General features: G+C 37.5%; 1 protein-coding gene across 1 annotated transcript in view; it reads right to left on the reverse strand.

Moving 5' to 3' along the window:
- The window catches only part of LOC139977749 (uncharacterized), a 90,370-nt gene continuing 68,568 nt past the window's right edge, over positions 1-21,802 (reverse strand). The window contains exons 7-9 of the mRNA XM_071987339.1: positions 9,842-9,877; positions 7,053-7,105; positions 1-6,556 (exon numbers count right to left, since the gene is read on the reverse strand). Coding sequence (XP_071843440.1) covers positions 7,070-7,105; positions 9,842-9,877 — 72 coding nt within the window. The 3' untranslated portion in view covers positions 1-6,556; positions 7,053-7,069. The remainder of the gene's footprint in view (positions 6,557-7,052; positions 7,106-9,841; positions 9,878-21,802) is intronic.

Consider the following 21,802-nt stretch of genomic DNA (forward strand, 5'->3'; position numbering starts at 1 on the left):
TGGAGAGCCGATCATCGCATTTAAGGTTAATGTTAAATATACAGGACATTATCTTCGTTACTATTATGTTAAAGTCTTACTATAATACGTCAAAGTCACATGTTCCTATTGTCTTTAAAGCAACATCATTAGAGAACAAAATAATGGAACAAAAACTGGATTAAAAACAAAACATGTCATTGTTATCAATTAGTGTCGTCTCTAAGACAATGTTTTAATATGATTTTGAGTAACACAATCAATGGTTTAACGGTAGACAGCCAGTCATTGTTATTATGATAACATTTAACAATAAGGGGTTAATCAACGGTCTAGCGTGCGTTACTCACAGGATTTATGCACGATCGGGGAATAATGCAAGCGATGCACGAGGGCGGAGCCCGAGTGCATCCAGCGATAGCATTAACACCCGGAGTTCATTCATACACTACCATTTGTGTGGGGGAAAAATCATAAAACAAAACATTTTTGGTTACATATAACCAAAGATTTATTAAAGTGATGCCCCGTAATTTAACCGTGCGTTACTCACAGGATTAACCACGGTCAGCTGACCTGAATGGACCAATAGGATTTAGGAATCTTTACTAAGTATGAATGAATATTCTTTTAATATTCACTATATTACGCGTGAGTAATATCAAAGATTGAATCATAAAATAGAAATAGGAGTAACGAAAGGAAGCAACTAAATCTTAAAAGAAAGTAAAATTAATAAATGGATGAAGTAGAATGCAATCTTATAATGAATTACTAAATATAACAATAATTAGAGTAAGTATTAGATGCAGTCTTAGAAATGTTATAAATCGAAGGAAAATATTGGCATCAAAAGAAATAAAAAGAACATCTGAAATAAAAGGAAGCCAGTAGAATCATTTATCAATGAAAGAATAACATGAAGAGTATATACAATACAATACAGAGCCGATCTTTGTATTTAAGGATTACTTGATATATACATAATATTATCAGCTTCACTACGACGAAATTATGTAATGCTAAAAGAATAACTTGTTAAAGTTCTGCTCATATACCTTATTAAAGTAGACTGTTAATGAAGCAATTAATGAAGACAAATGTAAAATTTCAAAACTTATTCAAATCTACGAGTTTTGTATCTTTACAAATATGCAAGAAAATCTTCAAACTTAAAATAATTTTTTGTCAAATGCGTACGTGACCTAATGTGACTTGCTCATCGATAGCTTACCTATCACATAATATTCAAATGATCAATAGCTTACCTATCACATAATATTAATATGATTGATAGCTTACCTATCATATCATATTCAAATGATCGATAGTTTACCTATCACATCATATTAAAATGATCGATAGCTTACCTATCATATAATATTAAAATGATCAATAGCTTACCTATCATGTAATATTAAAATGATCAATAGCTTACCTATCACATAATATTAAAATGATCAATAGCTTACCTATCACATAATATCACAATGAGCGATAGTTTACCTATCATGTAATATTAAAATGAGCGATAGTTTACCTATCACATAGTATTAAAATGATCGATATCTTACCTATCACATAATATTAAAATAATCGTTGCTTTGATTCCCCTTTAGTCTCACAAACAAGTTGAAACTTTAAAAGATGCAGTAAACTAAAACACTTTAAGGAAAAATTGAAATGAAAAGTGAAACACAGAGAGCATACCATTGCATATAAGGCTTACTTAATGTACAGAACATTATCAGCATTTATTATCATAATCAATCTTGTTAAATTATGTAAGCTCACGTGATCATATTGTCTTAAAAAGCTGAGGCTTTACTTAGGACTATAATAACAATGTAGGGTAAATGAAGCCGATAAAATATTAACAAGAGCCCAACGGTCATTATGGTTCCTTGGTATGTGAATATTAAAGTGTTTTATGCCATGACTCATATCATAATATTTATGCCTACATGTACCAGCTACTAACCAACAACTGTATTCCAAGTTTGGATACAATCAGATATACTTAAAGGTTGTAGAGTTCTTGCAATAAAAAATGTTGGCCCTTCCCGAAAATTGGGCCCAATAAAAGTTTGCCCTCAAATGGTCCCAAAAATATTGCGCCCACAAATTCGGGCCCAAAGAACTTGTCCCAAAATGCATTTGAGTTGAAAATGAAAGTTAAACCATGCCGGCAAAAAAATGGGCCCGGAATTATTGGGATCCAGATGGCCTACATGTAGCAGATATTAACCAACGTTTACCAAGTTTAGCTTCAACCCGACTGACGGTTGCGGTGTTGTTGCAATGGAGAAAAAAATGTGGGCTCAGATGGTCCCAAAATATTGGGCCCCAAAAATTCAGGCCCAGAGAAGTTGCCTCAAAATGCATTTTAGTTGGAAATAAAATTTGGTTCCACCAGCTCAAAAATGGGTCCGGAATTTTTGGGGGCACAGACATTAACCAGCAACTGTATACCAAGTTTGGCTGCAATCCGACTTCGGGTTGCGGAGTTATTGCAATGTAAAACTTTGTACGTTTGACCCCATAACCTTATTAATATTCATAAGGTCAGCGCTACAAAAATTGGGCACACCTTCTTACTATAATACATCTACATAACAAGTATGACAAATATGCATCACTCCGTTGTTGAGTTATCACGGACTCAAGCAAGTGTCACAGACGCACACTTACACTTACACGCCATCACCATCGTATATTCCTTTGTCTTCGATAAGGAATCAAACTTGGTATGCACTAAACTATGTGTATTTACAATTAATGGGTATTGTCATCATCACATACCCTAAAGCAAAGTTGGGATCCTTTCTAATCCAAAGTCAAACTAAGGAAGTAAAAACATAAGAAAAATGGAACATTTTGCCGTCAGTGTGCAACTAAGACATCACACTTGTTTGCTTCAAGTTCACTTTTGGTACAATCTGTTACAATCTCAGCTATCGATATCTCCAAAACGTAGCAAAATTTAAGAGTAAGCAAAAATGAAAAATAAGGATATGATATCCATTAAAAGCCCTAAAAATAATAGGAACCTCTATCTCATTAATTTCTTGTTATCTTACCTGGAGAGATTAAACTAATTGCGCATGATCAAAGCATCCTTAACTTGACTGTTACTAATGAAATGTTAGTGTTAACAACTAATAGAAACTTTATTATGTTTCTTTGTCTGTGAACTATTTTGAGCGTTCATGTTATATTCTTCGTGCGCTGATGTGACCAGTCAATACATCAAATAGGATATGACGTAAAGTTGATAACAATAAACTTAATTATTAAGATGATGATTTGAAACGGACAGATTATAAATCAATAAAAAAAAATTATAACGCAAAAATTAAAATAATAATTAAAGAATACAATGAAAAGTATTGATCGATTAAGTTAAGTCTCAGTTACTTACCATACAGAATATACATTTGTTATTTCAATCATATGATATGACGTCACAGTCATGTCATCTAATTGTCTTCAAGTTAAGAACGATCATACATTGGAACCGACAAACATGAAGAAATGCTGACTTAGAAAAAAAAAAACATATCACAGATATTAAATTAATATCACCTCTAAGTTCTTGTAGTTCAATTAAATAACACAAAGGTATTGTAGATAACCAGTGAATGTCATTTAGTCTTTGCATTGACACAATTAAGGTGACTCAACTCTTGTTAGACATTACGTAACCGAAACGTCACAGTTTAAATCAAAATGTAGTAAAAGGATGAACAAAGATAACGTGTAATCATTCACTCCTAGTTACCGAGTGTATGTGGATACATACATTATGTACAGATTTAAACCAAAGCATTCCAAACACGCTGCGTCAAAATAGTATAGAAATATTAACAGAATCAGGCTTGTAATTAATTTTCTGAGTAGTAAGGTGTTTGTCGGGGGGGGGGTGTTGGAAGGTGGAGACAGGGGTCTGGAATTGGGATGAATCATAACATTACATAAAATTGGACCAATAAAGGATGTTATACCCTGCATACGAGAAGTGCATGGAACAACCTTTTCTCTTTACTTCCGCAATTAACGAAGACTTTGTAACATATTGGGGTGTAAAATACTGTACATAACCATTTAATTCCCATTCTACAGATTAGCGTTTTGGTGTTGGTGCAAATGAATACAATAACATCTACTTGATCACCAATGTGGTGGATCAGTCATCTAACACTTCCAACACCCCTGCCCCCCCCCCCCCGCCCGCCCGCCCCTCCACATACACACAGAGAGTAAGATAGGAATTGGGCTCTCTTTCTTCCCTTTCTCAATAGTTGACATCCAAGAGATAAATAGTCTCCTATACTGAGTGTATGTGGATACATTATGTACAGATTTAAACCAAAGCATTCCAAACACGCTGCGTCAAAATAGTATAGAAATATTAACAGAATCAGGCTTGTAATTAATTTTCTGAGTAGTAAGGTGTTTGTCGGGGGGGGGGGGTGTTGGAAGGTGGAGACAGGGGTCTGGAATTGGGAGGAATCATAACATTACATAAAATTGGACCAATAAAGGATGTTATACCCTGCACACGAGAAGTGCGTGGAACAACCTTTTCTCTTTACTTCCGCAATTAACGAAGACTTTGTAACATATTGGGGTGTAAAATACTGTACATAACCATTTAATTCCCATTCTACAGATTAGCGTTTTGGTGGTGGTGCAAATGAATACAAGAACATCTACTTGATCACCAATGTGGTGGGTCAGTCATCTAACACCTCTAACACCCCCCCCCCCCCGCCCCTCCACAAACACACAAAGAGTAAGATAGGGAGTGTGCTCTCTTTCTTCCCTTTCTCAATAGTTGACATCCACGAGATAAATAGTTTCCTATACTAATGACGTAGTAGGTGATGGATGACGTCATTAGTCGTTTATTTGGCTCTTAGTAATTTGAATTTGACCTGAAGAGCAAATGAATTGAGAGTTAGAAAAGAAAGTATATTTGGACAGTAATGTGGGTAATAAAACGTAAGATCTACCTGTTGTACACTTTACAATAAAATACTAAGTAGCCTGTATGACCATGTAAAGATATCGAATCTTTGTTTGGAGTTCTTTGTAGTATTTGGAGTTATTTACAGTTTACAACGTTAACTCAGTCTCTTGATAGGATGGAGAAAATGTACTAGACACCCCATCCCCTTCTTCGAAAAAGAAAGAAAATGCTTGCAATAAATTCAAATTTATGCATATTATCTGAGGTTAAACCCGCCTAATAGGTGGGTAATATATCTTAATTAATAGTGGACGAGTCTTTCATAATTACTCATTCTTTCTAACATGTAGGCTACTTCCCTGTCATCGTTTAGTTTTAAACTTCATAAAGCTGAATTCAAGAGAGAAAAATAGTAAATTTGTTAATTGTATCTTAAACTTAGTTATCGGTGTGCACCATACTGTATCAGTTGGTGGTGTAGATGAGTCGCTGCCTCTCAATAGGAGATAGATAGTGGACAGTGTACTCATAACAATCTTTAGCAGCACATACATCAGATTCAGAAATGGTCACAGGGTAACATTTATCTCCCCATTACCCACCCATCTAGTCTCCCGAACGACAGCAATGTGACTAACAAAACCCAACAAATGACATTTTAACACTTTAGCGAACAAAACTGAGTAGTTGAATATATAGCATATTAAAGTATGACTTTAAGCACAACATTAATGTTGTTATGTTGTAGACCACTGGCTTTCAATCTAGGCTGCTTTTACTATAACATTTTGTTTAATTTTGAGACATGTTACTTTAAACAGCTGAGTTCATCAGTAAAGTTAACTGGACTACATAACATAATACGGAGACAGTTATATCAGTTCATCAAATACAACACAACACTCAATGGGATGAGAAGACTTGTATGGCCTCAAATAACATGTTAACATTGAAGTACACATTCGACATGGACAAATGTAGTTGAAAATCATCTAACTATGCTATGGTTTAAGAACGAAGTTACAAAACTTGATTTTGTTGAGCTATTCAAATGTATAAATCACATTTTTAACATGAATAGTTAGGCCTGTACTAAGGGGCTGACGTCATCAGCAATGTAACATGAAAGGAGTATTCCAGACATTTATCTTACCAAACCAGAAAAGTTGAAAAAAATATTAACAACACGCCTTTTTAGATAATAACATTTAAAGACTGAAATTCCGCTTAAAGTAAGCCTTTAAAACGAAATGTAAATTGAACAGTTATCTTTCAAATTTCACTTCTTTATTGGATAAGTGTTTATTAATATTATTGTACAACCTTATCTCTCTACAATGAATGTAAAAGTTACAGTCTTCATCAAGTCACCATTCCATTGTCTTGAGAATATAGGCATTTGATGACGTTACAATCATACTAGACTAGTTGCATGTGTATTATACTGAAGCTTTATCTGGAACTGTTTGTAGTATTTGGGAGATATTAACAGTTTACAACCGAATCTCTTTATTAGATCCTTAATCACTGAAATTACTGCTATCAATTTGATGATTGAGTTAATGACGTCACAGTCCTGCTGATGAACATGCATTTTGCATTGAGCTGTAATATAAAGATAATAAAATGATAAATATTAGGTTATATTGTATCATAATTAACGGGTCGAACAACGTGTACTACTTATTAGTAAAATAATGGGGAAGTGATATCTATAAGCAACCTCCTACTCCGGCAAAAGCGCCAGCAGTACCATGAGCCAACCAGTAATTTAACCAACCAGCTAAACAAAACACCTCGACACGGGACACAAGCCAACGATGTTTCTGTTATTGGAAGGAACTTATCAATCATTTCCATACATTAATCAGGAATTTGCTATGTGAAGGAAAAATATGATAAAACCAATTATAGTTGAAGCAAATGATATTAGTGACCAGATAAAATTAGATAATCACAGATATAGGAATACAAATTCGGGTGTTCGATGGAGATAAATTTTAATATATTAAGATTTTACAACTAAAACTAGCAGACAATCACTGTTAACAAATACAATGTTAAATAATAAGGTAGAGAGTATTCAGCTGTATTGACTTACAGTTAGTTGCGCCTTGCTCAGTTGAAATTCGTCAAGCTCGACTGATAACTCCTCTGATTGAACAAAAGGAAAAATATAAGTAATGAATATGAATAAGATAATACAGAAACAAAGATGATGCAGTTTATAGTTAAATGTTGTAAATATTCATCATATGCATCCATGTTAAAAGTGTTATTTCAGATAAATCGATTCATGTCACATTAAACTTTGCATGTTTTCAAATACCTTGAAAATTGTTGTCCTGTTTATTATTATTAATTCTGTTTTTATTTTAGGACATCTAACGAGTTCGTCCTGCGAATATTTTAGTACTGAACATGATATACACATGAATGCTAAATCCAAGAAACCATGGTCACTAATGATGTGGTCGCTTTGATTCCATGTTTGAAAGAACTGATTTGTAAAAGGTTGAATTCTATAGAAAAGTTTGACTGTTTGCTTGAAATATTTAAAATAAGTATATAAGTAACAAAATTGAAAAGTTTATGCCAACAATTATTGACTCAAGGATCTAATCCTCTTTTAATCTGTAAAAGTGATTGCTGTGTAAAACAGTATTACTGTACAAGAATCAGTTTACTTATCTCCACACCCCATCCTCTTCCCTGCTGGTAACCATCAAATGACATATTCAGGGGATTTCCCCTTGATACCACAATGACTCAATCAATGCAACCCAATGTACTATCACACATTGGATGTTCCGTCCTGTTTATAAGCTGATCCTGTCAAGTTGAGTAACCATTTTCAATTGAGCTACAGGGTTTAACATTCTCATCATTATGAAAGTTCGACAATTCCTTCAAACATTAATTTAATCGTTACAGAAACATATCCAGGTCATTCATCTCTCATTATGTGCTTTTCCAAAGAATTCACAAATGTAGGAGACAAATCAAACTGGACATTGACTCACGTGATTATGCATTACAAAGATCAATAGTTGGTGAAGGGTGCAGCATTCTTAGGGTGTTAAAATGACCAGTATACTTCATTCTGAAGGTAAACTGAGTTTGATTCATAAATGTGGTTTATTTATTTCCAGCTGGACCCACCCCTCTCCCTTCTTCCTCTAGAACTTTGAAACCAATTTGATTAAACTTTGTTTAAAGGTTAAGTACAATGTTGGGTAGGCCGTGTCACTATCTGACGTTTATACTGTTGTTCCTGGAAATTTAATGACGTCACCATTCGTGACATATAACGGGATCGTTATTTTAGTTGGTTCTCTTGACCATTCTAGATCGGGTTGCTCTTATGTTTTGTTATGGCGAAACTTGTGTTATTTGTTAGCAACATTTGTTTTCAGTGGAGGAATATTAACAGTTTAGGCGTTAATTTTATATGCGCATTATAGTGCGCAAGACAGAGTCTTGTTTGCTAGTGTTACCTTGTTCACGAAAACTATATAATTTAATTAACGATAAATCATTCAGATTTTAGGTCTACGGTGATTTATAAACTATTCCCAATAACACAGGTTAGAAATGAACAGGGGGACGGGGGGGGGGTTGGCAGGCGGACTCAGACCATTGTTCAGTGGGTCTGAAGCGTTGCCCTGTGAATGTTCCAACGGTCAAGTGCCCGCTTAATACCCATGGTCAGTGGTCTAGTTGGACCCGGAGGCATAGTGCCTACGAAGTCTAAACAACTCCTGATATCATGTTTTTTTTAATGTATTTTGTATGGCGTCCCGTGACCCCAATGCGAAAATATACACAACTATGGTTGGAAATCACTGTTCCTCTCAAAATTATTCGCGATCATAATACACTGCCATCCCATTCCCACAGCATCCGGGCATCTGTGGTTACCATAGTACCAATGTCTGGGAACTTGTTAGTTTGCAGCTACAAGGCATATAGTAACATCCAAAATAAGAAATTGTGAGCCAGATTACTTTTCTAAAAGTTTCTTTCTAGATTGTTAGTTTCTCTGTACAGTATCAGTATAGCGATTCTAAATTAAAAAACGAAGGCAATGCGGACGTTCAAAGGGAAATATGGCAGCTGTATATGAAAATATTGTTACATTTGTTAGCGGTTTAAAGACGTTTAATATGCGTTCATGGTGGTGGTGGTGGGGATGGGGGGGGGATGATATACATCTTCATCAAAGTTTGGATAACAAATAACGGATGAATCCTTCCTCCATCGGCCTTCAAACAATTGAACTACAAGCCGCTATTTTTCTGCCTTTCAACAGGAATACTTCATCACATCAACTCATCCATCTTCTGCATGGTGACTATACAACCAAATATTCGTTATTACCACTACGCCCAAACAATCATAGCTGTACGTGTAAGCTAACTAAACATTAATAGGGCCTCAGTCATTTAGATATAACATGCCATGAAAACAGCTCTTGTGTTAATTCTAGAAAAGGAAGACATAGTTCGATGCAAAAAAAAAATAAGAACATTGTTTGTTAGCTGGACTAGTCAGGTGTCTTTACATATAATGAAACAAATTTAAATAAAAAGAAAGAAACAATAACCTTCTGATTTGGTGCTTGCGGAAGGAAGATTATTTAGGCCGCATCTAAACTTGGCACGGAGAACAGTGCTATCATCATTACGTGTTATAAACTTGTAACTGGCCTACCTAAATTCCCTGTTCCAGTTCCATACACGACAATTATAAATGATTCCCCCTGATGAGACACAAAGTATAATACTCCTTTGTCTTATTCTTTGTTCAACATTAATTAATACCTCTTTTTGTCTGTTATTAACATTATCGTTACTAATTAACAGGAACATGAATCTATGTTTCTCTTACCTCTTCTCCTGGTAGATTGCCCCTTTTGTCACAGGCCTGAAAGAAAGAAAAATATAATATTCATGAGATTTTGAAAATGACTTTCAGGAAAATATAACATGGCGAAGCAAAAAATGTATAAGATAGAATGATATATCTTCACAAATATCACAATAAACTATTCCTGGCAGGTAAACCATATCTGTATTGAGCACACTAAAGTCAATGTAGGAGACAGACTCTTCACTGTAAGATGCACGGACTAAATAACAAGAATATAAACATTAGTTTTACTGGGAAGACATACTTAGTTTTAAACCCGTCATCAAACACTGAGTGACGTCATCAAACACTGAGTGACGTCATCAAACACTGAGTGACGTCACCAAACACTGAGTGACGTCATCAAACACTGAGTGACGTCATCAAACACTGAGTGACGTCATCAAACACTGAGGACGTCATCAAACACTGAGTGACGTCATCAAACACTGAGTGACGTCAAATGATGAACTTCTCACTGAGATGATCAGAAGGGTACAATGGACGACAAAGAAGATGACGAGAGTAGGGAAAGAGGGCAGTATTCAAAGATAGAAACTCAGAAGATTGTTGTTGGATCGATGTAATGGCAAAAATAAAGCAAATTATTGAGTAGCCCCTCCCCTTCGTCTTAGATGTTTTGTTTCTATGGTATTGATGATCGTGAAGAGATATCCATGAAAGTTTGGGAAATGTAGTTGTATGATGAACACATAAAATAAGAGACAAAAAGGCAGTGGTGTAGCTAGGGGGGGGCGTGGGGGCGCCAGCCCCTCCCCCCAATGAAAGCTTGTCGCCCCCCAGTCGCCCCCCACTGGGATTTTGGGTGTCGATAAAAAATTACATGTGCGAAAAATATATCATTGATCTCAATGGTTTCGAATCTCCATGATGACCACTCATGAACGACCCTTCGACTGCAGACCGGCGGTAGGCTATAGTTGCTGAAAAACCGGACGTGACATAGCGCATAGGCCGGGTTTTCACTTCTTGGACGTACCCTGATGCTCTTAAAACCGCTAAAACCAAATTTTCAAGAAAAGAGACAATACTATCGCTGAGAATCAGTCTATCACCTAATAATGTTTCAGACGCAATCTTTGATCATGTCAGTTTGACATAAAGTTCGGTCATTCAGTATGTTACTTGACTGATAGCCCAGTCAATCTTGCCTTATTTTCCACGCGCAATTTGCAGATTGTCGAAAAATGTCAATGCCGGTGTCAAAACTCACAATTTTGTGGTATGACTCCCAGGACGGCAAGTCGAGAAACTCACCTGCAGTCGCGGCGGATAGCTTCCTTCGCATGTAGTATGTCCGGAGACATTTTGGGGCATCGTTCCTATAGGCCTATATCTGAGGTCCTGGGGTCATTCCTTGACTGACTTGGTGCAATATAATGTGCTCATTTCGACGTTAATGTATTCACAGATTGTTAGTTGCCACGAGTTTGGACAAATGAGGGGTATTCTATCCTGAAACATAGGGCAAAATGGGGCTGGGGTTTCCAGTTCGCCGCATCATTTGTCAACTTGTACTGGGTTCTAATGTTCATGTCAATTGGAATCACTAATAACAGAAATAATCCACCAAAATTAAGGCCGCATGAACTTTATTGCAGATTTCCTGAGAGACGAATTTGTAATATTCTCTCGAAATCACGCAACTAGATGGCTGCTATCCAGCCTGGCAAGTGCCATCTCCAGCGATCTGGCAGATATTGAAATCTGAAATTTTCGTGGTACGCTGCGCGCCAACCGATGTTGGCGCTCCGCTTAGATAGTACTTGCGGCCGGAATACTCGAATCGCATACGCCCACCCCCCCCCCCCGTTTCAAATCGGATTGACGTCCCTGCTTACGAGGCTTGGAAAGTATCATTTCCGACGATCTAGGAGGCCTCTTTAGCTAAAAATTTCGGTACGCTGCGCGCCAACCCATGGTGGCGCTCCGCTTAGATAGTAACAAGACGCCCTCCCATGAAATGGTCAAGCCCCCAGCGCCCCCACCACTGAAAAAATCCTGGCTACGCCACTGCACAAAGGGAGAATAAATTAATAGACTAGTCTGGGTCTTTGATCATTGAAAAACATCATGAAGTATAATCAAACTTGTACAGATTTTGTCTTTCTAAATTTACCCTGTGTGTGTATGTTTAAAGGAAGTGTGTACATGCGCACATAATCAGTTTTCCAATAGTTGACTCTCTCTCCGTTCAACGTTAGGCAAGGTACATTAAGACCAGGAAGACCAGGACTTGGTTTGGGTTGCTCACATACTCTATAGAACGCTGTTCGGACTCGAGAGTACCATACTCCAACCAAGTAGTCTCGGACTCGGCTCGGAATCAGGACGTAAAAAGAGTACTAAAAACAATACGGACCATGTGAAGATCCGAGGCCCGGATGTTGCATTATATAATCGTCAGCAATTGAATATAATTATAAAGATACAATAGTTAATATGCCACATTACCAGATTCTTTACACAACCCCCTCCTCCCACTCGGGCCCAAGCTCCTCCGAGATAATATGTTTAAAATTTTATTCAGCCGTTATTCAAAAGACGAAAGATATAATACGAATATTTTAAACCACTATTAGTTCAGATTCACCGTTGCATTTTTTTTGTATCATAGTGCTTCTGCTTATTCATAGTACTGTACATACAGAGGATGGTACAAAAAGACGTTTCTTGAAAATGACATAAAAACCTTACATTGAATCTTTTAGTTTAACTTTGAAGTAGTCACCTCTCCTTTAAGTTTCCTACTATGTTTGAGTACATAAAGTTTAAGAGACCTACCTAAATATTCATTTGTTTCTTAGTTTCAAGTTAAACTCAGATCCGTTCTTTCATATATAAGCCTGCTTGGACCCACATATTCATATCAGTCATGTATATATATATATACATTTATCTAAATAAATAATAAAATATAATCAATAGGGATCCCTCAAATCCCATTACAACTCAAACTATTAGAACCGAGTAACATTTACTGACAGCTGTATTACTGCGTACAGTGAAGTCACAACGTAAAGATTCTAGAGATGAAAAGTACAGTATGCATCGATATTTTAACCAATAAAACATATTTGACTGAGACGGTGTGAAAGCGAGAGACATTGAAAGCACGATATATTCATTTTGTTTTATAAGGATTTATCTGTCTGGCAAGTACTTCTATAAGGAGAGCACATAGGGATCTACATGCGGAGAAAGAAGGACAAGAATAATTAGGAAATAGGACGAAAGGACTGGAGAACGAGCGTGGAAGGGAGACTTCATTTATTGTTGTTTAATGCAACCCCCCCCCCCCCTTTTTACCTAATCTCATCACAGGGGTTTCTGACGTACGTGTTGTATTGGACTATATACATCCTGGAGAAATACCTCCTCGTCGTTGGACAAATATTTTTTTTTGTAAATATATAATTACTTAGTTACTTCAGTATGGGGACCTAGCCCGCCCCTCCCCCTCCCCAGTAAGAATATATAATAAAGTTGTTTCCATTTTTGACATGTTAACTTAAAAATAAAGAATCAAACCAGAGAAAGTATGCTATACGATAATTAGGCGATACATATATTTTTATAACTTATTGTCTTTAATTGGGTTGACGTTTTTTTTTTCTCCATTTATTCAGCATATTTTCTTTTAGAACAATATAGCATATACATATTGTTATAATCATAATCACCTTTTACAATTCTTGCATAGAACATGTTTTTTTTTTTATGAAATTTCAAGAACGGAACAACTCTGGGCATTCAGAGAATGCATGTTGTAATTGAATATAACTTACTTTATCTTTCTTATACTTACTTGATTTTGAACGGATATAACGTTCAACATCAATTGGGTTGAAGTTTACTGAATTAGTATGTCCTACAGTGCGACATGTGATTACATGTATTAACACTTAATTAATGCGCACACATCTATATATTCATTTATGGTTGTATAAGGTTTCTTTTCATGTTAAATGAATAATATAACACAACAACGGATATGTCTGCTTTAGGAACACATGAATATGGTTCCATGTTAGTTGACAGGGAGTTGAAAGAGAGGAGAAGGGACAGTTAATAGTCAATGATGAAATAGTGATGAAACTTTGTAATATCGTCACAGGGGGTTATCAGGCGCGTATCCAGGGGGGCGTTGGGGCGCGCGCCCCCCGGGTAAGAAAAAGAGGAGAGAAAAAAAGAGAAGAAAAAAGGGAAAAAAGAGGGGGAAATGAAAAGAGAGAGGAATGAAGGGAAAAGAAAAAGAAGAAACAGAGAAAAAAGGAGAAAAGGAGGGAGTAAATGAAAAAAAAAACGTCAAGGGAAGAGAAAGGGGAACAGTGACATAATTACAACGCTGATCCCTATTATATACACATGGCCGGGTAGCCAGTGACGGATCGAGGATTTCGGAGTGCGCCTCACCCTACCCTAACTCCATTTTTGACGTTTCCATTTTTCCTCTCTCACTAATGTATCTATATATGTACATGGTCTATCATAACGCGTGTGCTGTGAAACCAACTGTGGCTGGTCTCGAACTCGACCGAGTCGTCGGGGAACATGACGCATTTTTTATGATATCGCTAGTAATTTCAAAATAGAAAATGCTTAGATGCAACTGAGAAGGCATGGGAAGTGTCATTTCCAGCGATCTGGGAGGCATTTTCGGCCAAAATTTTCTTGTACGCTTCGCGCCAACCCATGGTCCTGGGAAGTGCCATTTCGCGCGGTCTGGGAGGCAGTTTCGGCCAAAATTTTCTTGTACGCTTCACGCCAACTCGTGGTGGCGCTACGCCGAGATAGTTTGCCTACAGGCTTCGCCCGTACCTTGGCAAATTATTCGCTACGCGCCTGTTCGAATTTGTAAAGCAAACAGCAGATATGACATCATATCAGTGAGCATGAAAATGGCGGTTCCAGGTTGAACAGCCTCAAAACTGTCGATGTGTGTAGTCATAGGAACCCAATTTGATTTGGGGGGCTGTAACGACTTGCCCGAAAAATATAACCTAAATTTTTCGCGCGCGTTCAACATGTTAAAGTCAATATCATATAAGCAAGCATCGGTTATTATCGCAAGCCATCGTGTACCGTACGGTCCGTGGAAATTGCGCAGTATACCGCGGGATGCTAATGTAAACAACGAAATGTCTTATGTAGATGTAGTAAAAGCATGGAGGTCCAATTATGTCAAATTCTCTTTTACATTAGTAATGGCGAATAAGTCGGCCAAGCTTATAGAACTTTATTTTAATTATCAAGGAAATTCATTTCCTTTAGCTACATCATTGCAATTGATTTTCTTTCAGTAGCCCCCCCCCCCCACCTCGCATCCTACGCCTATGTGTGTTGTGTTCGGTTTCGGAAATATCTGCTATTTTTTCATTTCCTTCAACCAAGTTTTATAATAGCCGTTATAAGAAGGTTTAATATTTGTACACCAATAAATTATTTTCGAAAATTTCCTGACCAACATTCTTAATCATACTTCCCACTACTGGTGTAATTTTGACCGGTCTGTTAGGGTTGAAGGAGGTTTTTCTATATTGGTTGTCCATAGATGACATTTTTTGCAACATTATGGGTATGTTTTGAAGTGAATTTATTCACGAGAAATGTTAATTTTCAAATTCTGAACAAATAATTGGCTGAAAACCTTAAAAAGTGGGGCTGTCGGGTATTGTGGGCCGCGACGTAGAATCACCTACAAAAGCAATGATCCACAGGACATGCGATGAGGTCGAAAATGATGTGTAACTGGTGACAATCTTCAAAAAGTTTATGGATGGGGGAAAAACTATTGGGAAATACTTGGTTCTCAGGCAAAAGTGTACATCTGGTTGGTCATTTTCAAGCCCGAGAAGTGCCATTTCCGGTGATCTAGGGGGTATCAAAACCAGAAATTTTCTTGTACGCTGCGCGCCAACTGATGGTGGCGCTCCGCTTAGATAGAAATTCGCGCCCCCGGGTTAGAAAATCCTGGATACGCCCCTGGTTATGGCATATCAGGCGCCTATCCAGGGGGGCGTTGGGGCCGCGCGCCCCCCGGGTAAGAAAAAGAGGAGAGAAAAAAGAGAAGAAAAAAGAGAAGAAAAAAAGGGGAAAAAAGGGGGGGGGGAAGAGGAGGACGGAGAGGAAGGGAGGGAAAAGAAAAAGAAGAAAGAGAAAAAAGGAGAAAAGGAGAGAGAACAAGATAAACGCCAAGACACAGGGAAGAGAAAGAGGGACAGTTATAATAACATCGCTAATCACTATTATATACACAGGGTAGCCAGTGACGAATCGAGGATTAAAGAAGGGGTGTGCGCCTCACCCTACACCTTACACAGACAACTCCATTTTTGACGTTTACATTTTTCCTCTCTCACTAATATATATATATATATATATATATATATATATATATATATATATATATATATATATATATATATATATATACTATATATGGTCTATCATAACGCGTGTGTGTGTACGCCTTAAATTGTACAATTGTGCTATGAAACCAACTGTGGCTGGTCTCGAACTCAACCGAGTCGTCGGGGAACATGACGCACCCATCACTTCTTCAGATTGTTCATATATCTGTATGAAAACGCGCTCCCACAACCTTACGCCCCACCCAGCTAATCGCTTCCCGACGAGTTACGAAACTTAAATAATCATGACCTTCGCCCGTAGTACCAAGACCCCGGAAACACACCACTTCATCGATAACAAGTGATCGGGTAGTGTATTAGTGACGTCTAGAGGTCGTGCACTGACCTACATGGAGTGTGACCACTCCCGACTTTGCAATTTCCCAAGATCAGGCCCCGAAAAATCCAAGAAATCCCAAGGGCACTGTACTGTATGGATATCAGGCTTGGGGTAATCGTAATCAGTAATCGTAATCGATTACAATCGATTACATTTTTTGAAGTAATCGTAATCGTAATCGATTACTTTTGTGAAAATTACAAAGTAATCGTAATCGTAATCGATTACAAGGGCAAAGTAATCGTAATCGTATTACATTTATGATTACAGTGAAATTTGAATGAGAAGGGCAAAATTAGTAGAAATGATTAAAACTAATTCTTACTATTGGCTTTAAGTGTGACCAAAGAAGTGTTCCTGCTTCTAGAATTCTCTAGCACAATAAACTTATTCAGAAATTTGCCTACATTCCATTGTCCAATAACCCATCCAACTTTGCACCATTTACACCTCTTTAATTAATGTAATTAACCTTGTTGCTGAAAAAATCACTGCAAATTAAGTATTTTGGTGGATCAGAATTTGCTTTACCAGAGTTGACCACTTTTTGATGAAAATAATTTACTTTTACTTTGGCCTTCCATGTCCCATGTACTGTGGAATGCCCCATTTCAAAGCTGTTTAGTTTTATTTTGGTGTTATAATGTAAAAGAGTTTTTAGTTTTGCTGCTGTGCAGAAATTATTAGTTTACAAAATATAGTGTTGCATGAAAATCTTCATTTGTTTTACTTTAGTATTTGTCTGTTTACTCTTTGTCTGTTTAAATTGTATTTTTTACTGGACTTATGGGTTACACATCTTAAACGTGTTAAGGCATATTTTATGTGTAATGCCTGGTAGGAATTGTAGATATACTTCCACAATTTTGTCCGTATATACTGTAAATGCCCTTCCTTTGCCCTATTTCATTGCCCTATTTCCCGGCAGAGAGTTATATTAAACAGATATGCAGAGGATTGTGCAAGTAACCACAATGTAATCATGATTGTAATCACGATTACATTACAATGTAATCGTAATCGATTACTTCAACTTAAGGCTGTAATCGTAATCGTAATCGTACATTCTCAAGTAATCGTAATCGATTACATTCAGATGTAATCGCCCCAAGCCTGATGGATATTAGCAATATCTAGCGATATGTAGGGATGGAAATCTCAAGATCTTCCCTAAACTGAAGGCAGATAGAGAATCGAAGCCTTCAGTAAACAATGAACTTGAAACTGTGCGTCTTGAAAAGTTAAGAGAATGTGGGGCAAAGTAGCGTAACTCCTATGGGCTCGGACCGTGCTGACCACCTGGCCCGACCAAAAGGGGCGCCCGCTATACGGATGCACAGAAAAAAGGTATACCTCTTTGGGTAGAGAGGGCCCGTTTTACTGGGAAGAAAAACTCGTGCAAAGACTAAACAAGACAATATACATATTTTTATGTGATACGGAATACGGACATCATGATCATGGGCCCATTGGGTATTAATGTCATTATCGAGCTAGTTGTGTTATTTATTATTATATTCGAAAACGAAGTATATAACTTGAAACCCAACTCCAGCCAATGTTGTAATGAGTACAACATCGGGACATATGATATTTCGAAAAATTCTAAAACAATAACCCAACAAACTTGAAACTGCGTTCATTTAAAAAAGAAGGCACGGCTTTCATATAAATATAATCATAAAAGGTAAGAATAAAGATGCCTTCGGTGTATCTGGTAAATAAAAAAACACAGAAAATAAGGCTTAGATGGAGACAAAGTTTCAGCCGAAATTAGGCCTATGCTAAGGTTTGGTTACTGTATTTGTACAGTAGTCCCCATTATACTCCATACAGTAGGGGGGGGGGGACACTTGCCCACTCCCCACTGGAAAATCAAAAACTAAAAAAAAAAGTTAAGCATTTGACATTTCAATGATTTCCCCCAACCAACAGTTCTCTAGTTATGTTTTTTGCATACTGACCCATAATGCATTACTGAAATTATTGAAAGTCAAAATTCTAAGACTTGAGATCTCAAAATAGCCGATGTGTAAATGCAACTTGAACGGGAAGTGTCTTTTCCGACGATCTAGGAGTATTTTGTGGCAAAAAAATCGTCGTACGCTCCGCGCCAACTGATGGTGGCGCTCCGCTTACTGTAGATAGTATCAAGTAGTGTGTTACACCTATATGACCTACTGATCATAACTGATCACTCCCCCTTTGTAAACATTCCACACTGATAGGGGGCCCCTTTGGGCCAGGAGCCTCCAGGCTCATCGTTACGCCACTGGTGGAGCATTCCACACACAGCAGATAGTAGTTACTTATTTCAATCTCATTTCAATTATTCGAATTTTAAAGCAAACAGCAGATATCACATCATATCAGTGAGTATGAAAATGGCGTTCCGGGATGAACAGCCTCCAAACTGTAGATGTATGTAGCGTTCGGTTTCAGAAATATCTGGTATTTTTTTCATTTCCTTCAACAAAGTTTTATAGTAGCCGTTATAAGAGGTTTTAATATTTGTACACCAATAAATTAACTGTGTCTGAATTTTCGAAAATTGCATGACCACCATTCTTCATCATACTTCCCTCTACTTGTGTAATTTTGACCGCTCTGTTAAGGGTTGAAGGAGGTTTTTCTGTATTGGTTGTCCATAGATGAAATTTTGTGCAACATTATGGGTATGTTTTAGTCAATTTTTTTCACGAGAATTGTAAATTTTCAAATTCTGAACAAATAATGGGCTGAAAACCTGGAAAAGTGGGGCTTACGGGTATTGTGGGCCGCGACGTAGAATCACCTACAAAAAGCAATGATCCACAGGAGATGCGATGAGGTCGAACATGATGTGTGACTGGTGACAATCTTCAAAAGGTTATGGATGAAAAGAAAAAAAAAACTATTGGGAAATACTTGGTTCTCAGGCAAAAGTGTACATCTGGTTGGTCATTCCAAGCCCGAGAAGTGCCATTTCCGGTGATCTGGGGGTATCAAAACCAGAATTTTTCTTGTACGCTGCGCGCCAACCGATGGTGGCGCTCCACTTAGACAGTAATTCGCGCCCCCGGGTTAGAAAATCCTGGATACGCCACTGCATATACTGTAAGCCTGACAGGAAGTATAGTCACTTGACAACATGTAACATTGCGCTCATTTCAAGAGAGTCGCCGACGGGTAAAATGAACATCCTACGTTAACGCTCTGTCCTACCGTGACTTGTATCACCTTCTAATGTCCCATAGCCAAGGGCGGCGGAAGCACTTTTAATCTGGGGGGGCACCGACATCAAAGGGCACTTTGCAGAAATTCGATTGGACTGATGCAGACTTATATTTAGTACCCTTTATAACTCTTATTGTATTATCTTATTTGCGTATACACATCACTCCATCAGCGCCCCCCCCCCCCCCCTCAAGGAAAATATGCATACTACTGTAGCACTGCAATATCCAATGTGCAAATTGGGAAACAAGGAACAAGTTTTCTTATGAGACAAAATGAGGTGAAATCATGCTAGTTGCTAATGTAGGAATCTTCCGAATTAGAGTTTATTTCTTGTCAATATCTTACAATTTTTTTCCATTCGAAATAGCTTTGAGTTTGACCCACAGAAATTCATTAAAAGTCATAGGCGTAACCAGGATTTGCAAAGTTGTATGCACGACTATCTGAGCGGAGCGCCACCATCAGTTGGCGCGGAGCGTACAATAAAATTTTTGGTTTTACAAACCCCTCAGATGGCTGGAAACGGCCCTTCCCGAGTGTTCATTCTGGTTCCCTGGCCTCTTGCTAACTTGAGACACCTCAATTTTTATGTAGAAAAAGGGCACATTTTTAACCTGAGGAAAAGTGGGTGGGGCACGTGCCCCCTGTGCCCCGGTTCCGCCGCCCTTGCGTAGTGACGAATGTGCAAAATGTGAGTTTTGAGAAAATGCGCTCTAAAGATTTTCACAGATGACTTAAGTATATGGTAATTAAAAAAGGATCTTTTGTACCGAAAGTTTACTGTCAATATATATTAAATATAAGAAATAGAAATATGAGTTCTCATATTTGTTGCTGATCGAAAAAAAAAAATCTTACAAAGTAGTAAGTTTTGTGTAAACAACGTTGTTATGTTATGTCATTTTCCAGTTAATTTTAGATATTCGTCAATATGCTAGAACTCACCAAGGGCGGTGGAAGCACTTTTATTCTGGGGGGGGGGGGGCACCAACGTCGAATGGCACTTTGCAGAAATTCGATTGGACTGATGCAGCCTGATATTTAGTACCCTTTATAACTGTAGTTGTATTATCTTATTTGCGTATACACATCACTCCATCAACGCCCCCCCCCCCCCCCAATGAAAATATGCATACTAGCACTGTAATATCCAATGTGCAAATTGAGAAAGTTTTCTTTCGAGACAAAATGAGGTGAAATCACTATAAAGTCCAAGTCCCTGCACACGTACGCGATCGATGCATGCATGAAAGCAAATGAAATATGTCAAAAAACGAAAGGATGGGGTAGGTTATGGGATATTAAAACTATACTCATTATTCATAGTAGGCTGTAAATGGTTTCTGCTTATTACAAAGTCACAATGTAATATAGCAATGCATTTTTGGAAATGCATTAGGATTTTTTTGGCAAATTGAATATGCATAATGGCACTCATCAGAATGTTAGAAGCCTTGTAGTAGTAAACATAGGCGTAGGAGGTGGGGGGGGGGGCTGCAGCCCCCAACCCAATTTTTTTGGTGAAAATTCGGGCAATCTGCTGAGAATTTTTTGGGCACCTACTGAAAGAAAAATAATTTGCTATGTGTTTTTCAATGGTTAAACTGATATTATTATGATCATTATTATTGTAACGACTTCCCCAATAATTCTAACCAATATGGAAAGGTAATAACACGGTAAATGATTGTATGTTATTTGCATTCGATGTAATAACCGACGCATGCCCATATGATATGCACATGTAACATGTTGAAGCGCGCGGAGCGGGCGAAAAAATTTAGTAATATTTTTCGGGCAAGTCGTTACAGCCCCCCAAATCAAATTGGGCTCCTACGCCTATGGTAGTAAACATTTAAAACTTCCCGCAATATTTCATTTGACGTGGGTTTCGCTTTGTAAACCCTTTTTTTATTTAGAAATTTTTATGTAGAAAAAGGGCAAATT

Source organism: Apostichopus japonicus, chromosome 12, assembly GCF_037975245.1.
Source record: "Apostichopus japonicus isolate 1M-3 chromosome 12, ASM3797524v1, whole genome shotgun sequence".
Lineage (NCBI taxonomy): Eukaryota > Metazoa > Echinodermata > Holothuroidea > Aspidochirotida > Stichopodidae > Apostichopus > Apostichopus japonicus.